At 41.1% G+C, this 13613-nt stretch overlaps 1 protein-coding gene across 3 annotated transcripts; it reads right to left on the bottom strand.

Moving 5' to 3' along the window:
- Window positions 1–19: 19 nt before the first annotated feature.
- LOC103140005 (importin-13-like) lies at window positions 20–13560 on the bottom strand. Of its 3 annotated transcripts, none has more exons than XM_016672872.1 (21): window positions 13206–13560; window positions 12582–12707; window positions 10437–11077; window positions 9355–9495; window positions 9149–9290; window positions 8840–9006; window positions 7146–7266; window positions 5489–5636; window positions 4661–4842; window positions 4556–4582; window positions 4343–4477; window positions 3418–3567; window positions 3241–3321; window positions 2996–3133; window positions 2793–2889; window positions 2284–2336; window positions 2137–2203; window positions 1996–2054; window positions 1800–1889; window positions 1585–1725; window positions 20–383 (listed from the first exon to the last, which is right to left on the bottom strand). In XM_016672872.1, exons 1-21 carry the CDS (start codon window positions 13272–13274, stop codon window positions 327–329), a joined length of 2832 nt encoding a protein of 943 aa, XP_016528358.1. In that variant the 5' UTR covers window positions 13275–13560; the 3' UTR covers window positions 20–326. The 3 variants fall into 3 exon arrangements, with proteins under 3 accessions (XP_016528358.1, XP_007554974.1, XP_007554975.1); XM_007554912.2 differs by having other exon boundaries at window positions 42–364; window positions 1544–1725; window positions 13206–13559; XM_007554913.2 differs by having other exon boundaries at window positions 283–364; window positions 1518–1725.
- Window positions 13561–13613: the final 53 nt, after the last annotated feature.

Here is a 13613-nt window from a genome sequence, read left to right as displayed (position 1 = left end):
ACCAATCAGTAAACACTCATTCACCTGCGACAACAGATTGGTTTAATCAGTGTTGTTTTTTTTTATTTTATTTTTTTCTTCCAGTAAATGTACATTCATGGCACTGTGACACTTTCTGACAACTATTTTATTAAAAACATGTCCCACAGTGACTCAGATGTGCTTAACCGTCCTCCGAATGCGTCTGTGTTGTCGTGTCCAAGTGTTTTTTCTGTTTTCCAGTGTCTCGTCCTGAGTGGATCGTCCTGTTCCGGGTTGTTCTGCCGACGGCTAGCATTCAGAGAAGCCGGCCCCCAGTAGCCCCCTGCAGAGCAGAGAGAACTCCTTCACCGTCTCCTTAACGCGACGCTTGTTTGTTTGTTCCCTGGAAGGAAGGACATGGTAGGGAAAGCTGTTAAAGCACAAGCTGAGGTCATCAAGTGATTCCTGAGTTTATTTGCTGATTGAGTAAACAAAAATCATAGATAAAAGATTTTAGTTTTTATTAGTTTGACAGTAGAGGCTTTTATTTTAAAGATCTCAAAACGCCTTGAGATGCTGGGCTCCATAAAACTGGTCAAAGAATTTTCTAGGTTCCCGCAAATAAAAATATGTAAATTTTTAAATGTCTTTTATTACAGTAGCATAATCGAGTTCTGACTGTTTTGAGAAAAAAAAAATCTTTAATTTGCATAAGCTAGTTAATTAAGTACAAAAAAGAAAAATGTACATATAACAATCGTTTTAAAAAATAAAAGTAATTGAAGCATTTTAAATCTTTTTTCAGGTGTCTAAAAAGCTTTTAACTAGCAGTTCATGGCTATGAATTAGCCATAAATTACTATAGTAGTTAGTTCTTAACTAATAATTCCCAAGTGAATGACTAGTTAGGAAGCTTTTAACTAGTATTTTACGACTATTTGTTTCCCTGGTGTATAAATAGGATGTGACACGGTTCCGCTTGTTTTAGTCACAGACATAATCAGAAATTGATAAACTAGCTAAACTAAATTATTACTATTAAGATAATTATTAGTCTATGAAGATTTATCACTGTATAATTATAAGTACTTTTTTTTTTTTTTTTTTTGAAATTTTATGTTTGAGATATCCTTTAATCTCCCATAGCAACCATTCAGCTGTGCAGAACGCCTGTATGGCTCTAGCCCTGCCTTCTTCACAGAGCAGCCCTGACCCACAACGCCCTCACTCAGCTCCTTCAGACTAGCCAGCTGCAATTAGCAAACACCCAGAGTAGATTATAATGCTGGTAAAAACAATAAACGATATTAAAGGGTTAATAGAGGAGCCATGTTGTGATGACTTCCTGAAGGCTGAGAGTTTCAGACAGAGCAGGAGTTTTTAAAGAGACAGAGGCCAAATTTCAAGGCGTTAAATTACAAAGTCAAATTTCTTTGAGGTCATATTTGATACATGGCACTTCTTTTAATAACTGAATTTAACCTAGTTACTTGATTGTGCTATAAAATAACACTATGTGGCTGGAAAACACATGATACTGTCCCAAAATGTAATACCTGGATCTCAGCAAATGTTGGCGTACCTCAGGATCTGCTGAGAGAAGGTGTGCTTCTGCTCCGTAGTCACATGGGCCGATGGGAACCCGGGGGTCTGCAGGGTTTCTGTGAGCCACTGAGACAGCAGAGCCGGACTGTGTCTGTTCAGACTGAGCAGAACCTCGGAGAAGTTCTCTGCCAGGCTGCGTGAAGAACCGCCTCCGACTGCCTGGGAGAGGAGCAAAGTAGACGCATGAGGGCGGCGACGCTCTTCAGAATAATACCGACGACAAGTTGGTCTACCTGCAGCACCGTCTCTGTCAGGATCTTTCCATCCGTCTGCAGCACGTCGTTCAGAGCCGGCATGTCCTTGCAGCGACTCAGAAAGTCCGTCTGTTGGTAAAATGACAGAAAATGAAAATCAGTCATATGATTTAAGGAAAAGTTTTTCCCGATCTGAAACGTCACACCTCCCTCCCCCGTCCCGTTTGCTGCTTACAAAGAATAGGCAGGCTGCTTTAACAGTGGGCGTCTCTGGGAACTTGATGGACAGAATCCCTGCAGAAAAACAGGAGAGGATATTTTTGAAGCCCTGCATTTTGTAGTTTTGTAAAGAACGCTATCTTGCGCTGAAGCTCACCTGAGTAAAACAGAGCTTTGACATCCACTTGGGTCGACGGGTACAAATCTGGACTCCTTTTAAGAACCTAAATGTTCGACAGACAAAGAGTTCAGCAGCTGTGATGATTTCAGTTACTGGCTGCGTTTGAATGCGCGTTCCACCAACCTGAGCGTGGAGGTTCATGAACGACTCTGCGATGTCAGGATGATCCCTTGGACCTGCCGAGTCACACGGAGAACACAAAGTACCATCACCCAGTGTTGAGTCGCTCAAAATTGCTTCAACTTGCTTCCAAAGATCCAAACTTTATCAGATTTGTTTTGAATGGAAGCTTTTCAGATTTTAATGAACATTGTTCTTTTCCCACTGGGTCTTATTTTCAACGTACCCGGTGATGTTGAATCATCTAAATCAGTGAATGAGCCAGTATTGTGTGTAAAAAAATATATATATTTTAAGGAATTAATATGATAAACATACTTGAAATATGGTTCTTTTAAGTAGAGTGAAATAGTTGTTTTTTTTGGTTGTTTTTTTAATCCTCCTAAAGTTTTTACTCTCCTATTCATCACCTGAGTGAAGTTGGCCCCAGCCCACACGTGTATGAGATATTAACGTTTTGGAAGCAAAATAAACCATGACTCAAATATATGCAACAGTGTAGCCTTCGTTACCTTGCTGGAATACAGACAGTGTGGTTGAGGTCAGCACTTCCACAAGACTCCTGACGTCCGACATGTGCTGCTCCTCTCCAGCAAAGATGTGCACCATCTAAAGAGAACATGAAATTAATCCTGGCTTTTCCACACCGAGCAATGTTTTTTTTTATTTTTTATGAAATATTATTTGATCCCAGCTCAGATCTGTGGATCCGTGCCTGACGAGTCAGGTCCAGGGCAGGGGCTTGTGGGTAAGTGCTGTAGATCTGTCCCAGCATCTCACTCAGCTGAGCCACCATGGGGCCAAAGTCATGCAGCAGGGTCCGGACTGATTTATCAAAGACCCCGCACACTCCCTAGGATGGGAGGGTCATTAAGCATGTAAGGGCTGATGAAATATGTATATAGCAGTCAGATGAAGTGATGAGTGAGCTAGAAAAAAAAAGAAAAACGAAGAAAATACCTCAACTACTTCCGAGTCATGAAGCCATTTGCTAATGATGGTCTGGATTAAAGGGAACACTTGCTGCAGCACAACCACAACCTAAACGTGTAGAAAAATAAGGTGAAAATAATCAAAAACATAACCTTTCACTTCATTATTGCGCCATGTTTATGGATTTATTTTTGGTAAACTAACTGGGTTTTGGATGCTCTGTGCAGCTGTGAGTCTGGGGCTGGCGTCTTCTTCGTCTAAGCCATCCGCATGCCTGTTGACATCCAGGGTGGTAAACAGGCTGGACAGCAAACCCAGGATGGACATGATGCCTTGCTTAGTGGCAGGGTCAGGCTGTTGATATAGAAAATGATTTTGACAGTTACAGATGTTTCTTGGTCTTACTGTCAATTTTTAGGTCATTTAGTGACACTTTAAGCCTCCAAACCTAATTCTAGCTGCAGAACTGATCACTAGCTTCATTTGAAGGGTCAACTGATTTGTTTAAAGGAAATTTCATCTCTTCTACGCCATTATAATAATGTTGAGTTCAGACAAACCTCTAAGAGAAGAAATTATCCTTCCTACTTTTGATTAGTGGAGGCTATGTGTATACACGTAGACGGGTCTATTTAATGTATGCACACAGGATCTGTTTCAGAAAAGGTTTCATCCACATAAACTCACACAAACCCATGTACGCACTAGTGGGCATTTACCGTATCGCTTATAATTTATCGTAATAAATTTCTTATAAGAATTTTCATTCATCATTGTCATGATAAATTGTGTCGGTATTGTCAGGACTGTCTTCTTTTATTTAGTATTTTCTCCACTGTTTGTTCAAGGAAAAATATAAATACCAAAATATATGACATAAAGGACATTACCGTGTGCTGTTTCGTGATACAAATCATCTCCACTTTGGTTGGACTTTTTATAAATAGTCGTTTTTAGTTTTACAAAACTGAGTTTTTGTGTGCATGAAAGGCCAAAACGCATAAAAATGTATTTGTTTTCCCACATATCCAGATACATGTGGTCTTGGTCTAGGCTTTTATGTTTGCACAGGCCAGACTCCAACGGTTATTTAGTCCTTTTTGTAAACTCCTTTGTGCTTCAGGCTTACCTCCAGCCGAACCAGTGAGTCCAGCTGCTGAATGTGAGGGCTGATGAGTGAGTGCAGTCTGCCTAAAATCTCTTCTGCTGGCAGGGCTGACAGCAGGAAACCCAGGGCCTGCATCAGCCACATGCACTGGCTGCTCTGCACACACACACCAATGCAGCTGGTTGTTTTAAAATTAAAAACAGAGCTAATAAGGTGTCCAGGCTGCTTACTCACCTCATGGATTTCTTTCACCAGCACGTCCTTATGGAAAAGAGCAGAAAAGAAACAAAGTAATCAAAGTTGTGACGACGTGGAGGCGTGACGGGTTGCGTGTCAGACCTGAGACACGGTGAGGATGTCCTGAGCGTACGGCGCCAGGTCCTGCCGGCACTCCCTGCAGATCCGCTTGAGTGTGGAGATGCTGGAGACGGACAGTTCCGCCTTCACAAGGCCTCGCAGCACCATGGGTAATATGCCACCCAGCATCACCGGGTGGTCCGCCAGCCACTCAGCCAGTGACCCTGCTCGACATTTTTGCCTCGTCACTACAGCAGCCTGAAGCGGACTCCGGTTTCACGAAGATGGTTCGAACCAATTTCTGATCGCTTTCAAGATTATTTATAGAATTTAAACTGGGGATGCAGCGATCCACGTTTTTCTGCTTGCAATACCAGTACCGATATCTGAGGTTTAGCATCGGCTGATACCGATCCGATGCAGAAAAACAGGGCTGAATTTACTTCAAATATTTATTTTCTTTTTTCTTTAAACACAGGCTTTTAGGAGTCAATTATGGTAGCCAATGTAAAATATACACTAAAGAAACTGACACTGACAAAAGCATGTTCAACTTGATCGAACATGTTAAAATAAACGGCAGCAAACCTTTCAAATGGTTCAGAAAGTGGATTAGAAATTCTAAATATAACATAAAAGAAATAATAAATCATGACTTCGCTCAGAGCACAAAGTGTAGAATTAGATTGGATAGATTTACCCTTATGGATTGTCACACATACACCTACTTTTTATCAATATTGGAACTGATACAGGTATTGGTATTGGATTGATGCATCTCTAATTTAAAAGTTAGATTGAAAAACATTATCTGTTTTAAGTGACTGATTAGAGCCTTTTACTTCAGATAAACCAAGTCAGGGTTTATACCTATGGTGTACATGACGGTGTCGGCCAGCATCACGTTGCTGATGTTGATTCTAGGGATCAGACCGATGAGACCAGGAATAACATCAGAGTAGTTCACGTCGATGGTCTCGGCTATGGACTGGAAGCCGAACAGCAGCGCTTCGATGTCCTTAGGAGAGCAAAAACAGCAGGTTTCAATCAGTCAGTTTATTCACTGGATTTAACTAATTTCATCATTAATTCACAAACGCGTACTCCAACACTTACTACACAAAAGTGCAGGAAGGAGAAAAAACCTTGAATAAACCGTCCCCTTTCACAGTAATTACAAAATAAATGTTCATGTCTGTTTTAAATCAAATAAAATCTTTATTCATTTTGAACTAGTAAAAATATAAATGTATGCATCAAGTTAAATAAGTTGCAAACAATATATAATTCCCCTCATAATTAATTCAGAATTATAAATTAATTCAGAATTATATTAATGTTACCAAATTAATATGAAACCAAACTGAAAACCTACAGCTTGTGATACAAGTGCAGCTCAGTAAATGATATCACTAAAAAGTTCACCATTTCAGTGAAAGTCTTATGATTATAACTTGCAGCTAAACAAAACAAAAAATGATTTCTCAGAGAAATCTGAAAAAAAAAGAAAACGCCAAATCAAAGTTGAAATTAGACCAACTGAATTGAAAAGGATCAACGAGCCGAGAGAGGAAGAGGAGGTTAAAACCACATCCTCCATCCATTATCAGGCAAAGATCATATCCCCTACTCCAGCATCTCTCTGTCCAGTTTTCTAACCATATGGTCAGACCAACTATTGGGTGGACATGTCATAAAGTACATGAACACACTTCTCAGTAGCAAAAATGTCTTTATTAGTCTTATGTACTATTCAGATTTTCTGAGTAATCCAAATAAATGTATTCTAATTTACTGAGATGCACCTGTTCATTTCACTTCAATTCACCTGCAGTTCACAAGCACTGGATGAAGTGGCATTTTTCTATTAGAGGGACAGTAGTGCCATTTTGTAGTTCTTCCAATGCAACATATATCAAATACAGCTTAAAAGAAGTTTTACTTGGTAATTTAACGCCTTGAAGTTGGGCCTCTGTCTCTTTAAAAACTCCTTTCTGAAACTCCACCTTCAGGAAGTCATCGCAACATGGCTCCTCTATTAACCCTTTAACAACGTTTTTACCAACGTTTTTATCAATGTTGCACTGAAAAGTAGCTCACATAATGAGCTCAGCAGATACAGAGTTTCACAAGGTGTTTGTTAATTTCTTCTGGCTAGTCTGAAGGAGCTGGGTGGGAGAATCACCAGGGGAGGGCTGCTCTCAAATCAATCAATCAACTTCATTTATACGATTAGGTAGATTTGAGCATCTGTGAGGCTGAAGCACAGAAACTTGGAAACTGCAGCTCAGAGGAGGAGCTTCATCCTCGAAGGCGGAGCTAGGTCCACCTAGGTGTTTTGTACAACTGAATGGTTGCCATGGGAGATTAAAGTATCTCTCAAACATTCATGAAGGAATCAAAACAACACTCCAGGTATGTTTTTGATGAGGAAATAATATAACATGATGTAAAGCTCAAAAAAGTCGATTTTGCATAACACTGCCCCTTTCAATTCTTAAATACTTAAGTTTGTTGATGTCATTACCTGCCACACCGCTGACTGTTGGGGGTCCATGAGCAGCCTGCCCAGCCTGTCATAGAGGTTACTAAGCAGCTCCGCTCCCAGCATTTCATACACATACATTAGAGTATCTGAGATGTCCACCCTTGGGGATAAAACAGCCGACAGGTTGAGGGTAAATTGCAGGTATGAAGCAGCTAAATATGCAGCGACTGGATGAATTTTGTTTACAAATCCAGAAGTTACAATATTTGTGCTGCCAAAGTAGTTCCACATTTTGTAGCGTTATGACAAAGTATTTTACTGCAATTTTTATAGATTAAAAAAAAGGGATTACATTTTTTTTCTAATAATTTGTTTTTAATTATTCCATTTCCCACATGCAGACTGAACTCTTTGTCCGTTCATATTTTCAGATTGGATGGAAAGCATTTGTGAACATGAGTTTTCAGGTCTTGTCATAGAGTCTAAATAAATTTTTTGTCTGAACTTTGACTGGGCCATTGTATTTCTGTTTGTATGTTCAGGGTTGTTCTCTTGCTGGTTTGCTGCCGTGATTCTAACACACCTGTGTAGCTCTGTACAGCAGCAGCAGGTCTCCTTCACAGGTGTAAACCCAGCGCGAGCGTCGTAGCGCTCATGTTGCATTTAAAGGCGGCTCGGGAAAACAGGTTAAGACATGTTAATAATGGATTAAACAGTTTTAACTGCTGACAAAAGTGACAGAGGACACAAATATGGGAAATGCTGAAGCCCCTATTGTATCAAATTGACATAGGAATAACAGAGAGTTGGCCATTCTAAGGTAAAAACCCAGTGGATACAGCATTCATGTTTTGTTTTGTTTTTTTCATCCAGACGGCTTCCCCGCCCCCCCNAAAAAAAAAAAAAAGGTAGAACCAGCAAATTAAAATAAATAAATATTAAACAAATCCAGATTTTAGTTTTTTTTTGTGTCTTATTTTTCCATTGAATTAATTCTGCTTTGAATTTCCACAACAGAATGATCCAGTTATCAGTAACCTTTATTGTTTCTTTGTCATCACTAAATTGAAAACTGTTTTTTTGTTTTTGCAATTTTCCAAAAACATCAACCTCCCATAGAAGAAAATGTATCAATTGTCTCTTCACATGTTTCATATTTTTCTTTGTTTTAAAACCAAAATGATGGTTATTTTAAAAGTTGATTTCCTGCAGTAGATAAAACTTTTTAAGTTGTCTTTTCACAAAAGATTTTGTAACAATTCAGATCTAAACGAGTTTTGTGTAGCTTGAGAGCAAAGACGACTCTTTGGTTTGTGAAGGTTGCAGACCCAACGCATACAGCATTCATGTTTTGTTTTGTTTTTTTCATCCAGACGGCTTCCCCGCCCCCCTGCAATGGCACGGCGCCCCCCTAGGGGGCGCGCCCCACAGTTTGGGAACCTCCGGTGTAGGGGATGTGATTCTTGCCCGTTATGATTCATGCAAGAGATTGTTTGAACTTCCTGCATCTCTCTACTTCTGCTCTACATCCACAAAGCCTCCCTTTCAACTCCTCAGGGATTTGGGATCATCATTCAGGTATTTTTTGAGATGCTAATAAGTTGCTCTCAGTTGTAAAAACATCAACTTGTTGCCACGGTTATGAAGTTGGTTCGTTTTGATTGAGCAAATTATTCTGTACCTGACCTAGACTTAAGAGATGTTTGAAAACTTCCATCACTTAAGCGACTTACCTGTAAATTCGAAACTGCTCTTTGTCATCAGAAGACCAGGAGGCGTATTCCTCTTGGGAGGGATAGTGGGATTTGAGCAGCAACACGTCCACCAGCTGGAAGTAAACCGGTTTGTAGACCTGCAGGTAAACTGCCTGCTTCTCTTCCTCAAAAGATAAAATGTCATCCTGAATGTTCACCACATAGTAAAAAAGAGAGGAAAATAACTCTATAAAGAACCAATATAATTTGAACTTGGCCAACTTTTTGTTCGCTACGCTAAAAATCTGAGCAGCAGTGAGTGTTTGTATGCCTGCTCCGTTTCCGTACCTGCAGCGTGTACCAGAAGGTGAGTGTCAGGGAGCTCGTGGTCTCATTAACCGGGTAGTGTCCAGGGATCCCCGTACAGAACAGAATCATGTTCACCAAAGCCAGATACTCCTGCCAGTGGTCCAGTTGTTCCAGCAAAACCCTACCAGACACAAGCACATGAAAACACCTGTGGCAAACGTGGACGTTTTAGAGTGTGTGGATACCTTGAGTGCGTTTCCCCCAAAGCGACGGCAATGCGACAGATACCGTGGGTGGTCTCCATGTCCCCGTCCTGAGCTGCTGTCTTCAACTGGTCGTAAAGGCCCAGCACCATAGGCATCAGGCTCAGCAGAACGTTAGCAAACCTCCACACAAGAAATGAAATGACACTTAAAGACGCTTCACAACAAAACCAGCCATTCCCTTTCACATGCTGATGATAGTAGGCTACTGGGTTGTCGCCATAGCTGCCCCGTGGCTCACTGACAGAAAAGAGGATGCTATGTGGCGCCATTGGCTCTTCTGACCAATGCTAGAGGAATGGTGGGTGAAGTGTCTTGCCCAAGGACGCAACAGTAGAGAAGGATGGGGTGAGGGCTTGAACCGGTGACCCACCGACAGCAGGACGATCTCCTACTACTGTCGCCATCATCGTCCGCAAAAGTTACGGGTCACACCACTGGCTGTGTTTTCATTGCAAATGTGCACAAATCTTTGTGATATTCTGTTAATGTTGGAAAAACATAATTTTGTAGTCGCAGTGTTTCCATTAAATAATAAATTAAAATCACATGTGAATAAGCTTGTTCACGTGAGAAGTCATTAAAAATCATGGCAGTGACTGATGTAAACAGCTACGTAAGATATATTCATAATTCCACCATGGCGATCATCCTCTATGGACCACTAGAGGAGCAACAAGCTCCTTATACTTTGAAGCAGCTACTTATGCTGTCTTTTGTGGAAATTGTAGTTGATTTTTCAGAAGAGCTACGGATTCCAAACGTTTAAATGACACGCAACTTTTTATAAACCATGAATATACTGCAAAAGCATATTTGTAGTTCATAAAAATATGCTGTGAGAGCTCTGGTGGAGGCAGCGGCACATTGTCTGAAAACCCCACCCAAAAGCAAACCATCATCATCCTCCATCTTCTTCATTGTTCAAAATCCGGCTTTTGATCACGTGATTCGTGTGATGTGAAAAAGTGTTTCCATTGCAGTTTTGCTATTTCGATATGGCTGAAAAAATCACCTCAGCTACTGAGATCTGACGGCCACCAAAGGTCCAGCTTGGTGCTCACCTCTGACAATCCGGTTGTGTGATGGCAGTAACTATCGTCTCCACTGCGGTGTCGAACAACCCTGGGTCGGACAACGCCGCAAAACAGTCCTGGACCAATTCCTGGCTTTCCCCCAGCGGCACATCCAGCCCCACCCAGCTGGAGAGGCAGCGGAGAACTTTCTCCTTCACCTGAACGGACGAATCCTGACTTTGTAGGAGCTGTCGGAGCATGCCACACACTACGGCCCACTCCCCGGCCAGGGCTTCCCTCAGCTGGGTGCGACGGGCTCGGGCCAGACGGCCGCTTTGAAACTCCTCTGGAAGTACGGTGAGGAGCTCCAGGAGAGCAAGGCAATGTGCATGGGGGTCCTGAGAAGCCTTGGCACCAGGATTGTCTTGAGAGTCCGGTTTCTGAGGTTGGAATGCTCTCACCATGTCTGCCACCGGCTCAGACCACGCCTGGGGGATGAGGTTAAGAGCCATCGAGGCCAGCGCCACACACAGTCGAGTGAGCACCATTTTAGGACCAGAGGAGAAGCATAAGATGTGGGAAAGAAGTTGCATCCTAAGGTCCTCATGCTGGTCTGCGGGAAGGTCGCCCCAGTGACGGCAGATCTTGATGTGGAGAGTGCTGGCACCGAAAAACTGAACCTCCGGGATCTACGAAGAGACACATTTGAAAATAATTTAATCAAAACTCAACATATGACCAACTTTCTTCAGGATGATGAACACTCCCCAGCATTCTTGCTTTTATCATGTCCATCTTAACTTCTTTTCCTAATCAGTTGTTAAAGGTTTACAGAATCCCAAAGATAGAGATCAGAAATGCGTTACTGATTTCAATTTAAAACACAAAACAGAACAAACCTGATGTACTTTGCGTTTACTGAAAGTCTCAGTCTTTCTCTCACTCTCACAACCTGAACAAACCAGAGATGTCCATGAAAGTTTTTTTTTGTTGTTGTTTTGTTAGTTCTCTGTTATAAATACAACAAATGCACACTGAAATCAGAATTGCATCTATAAAAAGCAAAAGTTTCCAAGTAACCCTGAGTTCAGTTGGGCTCCCATGCATTTGAATCACAGAAAGTTTTCGGGTTAAGTTATTCCTTAGCATTTCTGACTGTGTGTATCTCTTTAAATGGTCTGTTTCATTGCTGAGACTTTAACGCTGTAATTTTGATTAATCACATAGATTTTTAATATTTATTTTTGTACCCAATTAATCCGTTTTTGTTCTGATCAGAACATTTGTATTTCCGTGTTTCTGGTACGCCCGTAAATGTGACACACAAGCTTAATCTTCAAACAACAGCAACGGGTGACAAAGTCGCTTCTCTCGACCCACTGGGAGTTCATTTTTGTTTCAAAATATGATCTGATGGGACGCTGGAAAAGACTTTTGTTGTGTTCAGGCTAAAAGCAGTTACCCTATAAGTGAAGCTATTCAAACCTAAAGTAGCATCTCAAAGCTAAACATCCCCAATGCTAATGTTAGCAACCACAGTCCACAAGAAGTTCTTTGAATGATCAGAGCTTCTTGAAACACCTGAAAGCTGAACGGATAGAATAACACTTTGCACCAATCTGGATGGTTGTAGTGACACATTAAAAATAATAAATACCTTTGTTGTTGTCTATTAATAATTCAGCAGCAAAATGGCTTTTTGAATTGAAAATGTTTCTTAACTCGTTTAAGTGAGTTATGAATATGGTGATAGTGCAAATGGATTGACTTCAAATTGCATTACTAATAGTAGTTAGCACCACATTAGTTAGCAAATCCCATAGTTTCTTTTTTCTTTTTTTCTTTTTTTTTTAACTTGCAACATTAACGAGGTCAATCCAGGTGTGACACCATTTCCAGATGCACACCAGAAGTTCAGACTTCATTTTAACCTCAGATGCTAAATATAGGTAACTTTAAGTCGTCGTCCTTTGGTAGAAACTTCCTCACTGAAGGGTGTTGTTTAGCGTGCCCTTGAGGCTTACATATGGTGCATTGACTGGACGCAAAAAAAGCTAAGGAATTTTGATACTAACCGACCAATCACCAGTCAGAGCTGGTGAAGGTGAAAATCGGCTGATTCCGTTAAATCGGTGCATCTTTCAGAATAATAATAAAGACAGAGGAGTAGTGGTAGAATTTGGAAAGCAGAACCTTGTCAGGGCTGAGCAGGGCCCAGCAGAACTGCCATGCCTGTGCTGAGGCCTGGGCTTGGGTCAACCACTTCTGAGCTACGTTCTTACGCTCCATGTCCGGGTCGAAGTACAGCTGGTAGAGAGCCTGGAGAGGGACGAGCCGGCAGACACAGAGACAAACGCTGGATCAAAATAAGTCAAGCAGGACATCAACAAAAACAACTACAGGAGGTATTTAACTGGCATGAAGTAAATTTAAAAAAATAAAAATAAAAATCATATTAGCATTTATCAACAATCATGCATGCTGGATGACCAATTTCTTAGATAGTAAAAATGTGTTGTCATAGGAACTAATCCGAAACACATGCTGCTGGTTATTATTAGGACAGCATATGCTTAAAGCTGGAATCAAGTTACAACTGGAGCAGCTTCCAAAACGCTAAACTACAAAAACTAAACCCGTTTTTTTCCCCCTTAACTGATGTTTTATTTTTATTTTATTCCAATGCTAAACTGACTAATTAAAACGACAAGAACACACAATTATATATTCGTTAAAACAAATATGTCAAGTTTAGGTCACATTGTGCATTTAAGACTCTCTAACACGCTTTCCGCAGACTTATTTAAAGTAACTCACCGTCTCAATGTTCTCCTGTGTGAACTCCAACTCCACCGGGTTCTGTCCCGGGATGGGTGCGGACTCCATCTGGCACAGATTTAATAAAATGTATTTTTCTTACTAATTATCCTCACCTAATTGAAACTAGAAAGTCTCCTAAAGTCAGGTAAACGCCTCAGCCCTCCACACAGTCCACGCGCGAGACTAATTTTCTCAGGTGTGATGACATGCTGGCCTCTGGGAACAACAACAACAACAACAACAACAAAAAGCCAGAGAAGAAGAAAATAAATAGACAAGCTGCAAAAATATTCTAGAAACTAAAGTGCTGCAGGTCGACCTGCGCAAAGCTTCCAGTCGTTCACCCTTTACGAGGCGCTCCTGACGCAGACAGCTGCGCCTCTGACGCACCGACGTCTGATTGGA

The sequence above is a fragment of the Poecilia formosa genome, unplaced genomic scaffold (assembly GCF_000485575.1).
Source record: "Poecilia formosa unplaced genomic scaffold, Poecilia_formosa-5.1.2 Scaffold67, whole genome shotgun sequence".
NCBI lineage: Eukaryota > Metazoa > Chordata > Actinopteri > Cyprinodontiformes > Poeciliidae > Poecilia > Poecilia formosa.
This window is presented reverse-complemented; position numbering and strand designations above follow the sequence as displayed.

Bases quoted from the DNA above. Each gene is read 5' to 3' on its own strand.
- LOC103140005 (XM_007554912.2), bottom strand. From the start codon at position 13,274: ATGGAGTCCGCACCCATCCCGGGACAGAACCCGGTGGAGTTGGAGTTC. The intron at 4,478-4,555 runs GTGAGTAAGCAG...GTGTGTGTGCAG, and splicing joins TGGTGAAAGAAATCCATGAG to AGCAGCCAGTGCATGTGGCT. The intron at 3,134-3,240 runs GTATTTTCTTCG...CTCCCATCCTAG, and splicing joins ATGACTCGGAAGTAGTTGAG to GGAGTGTGCGGGGTCTTTGA.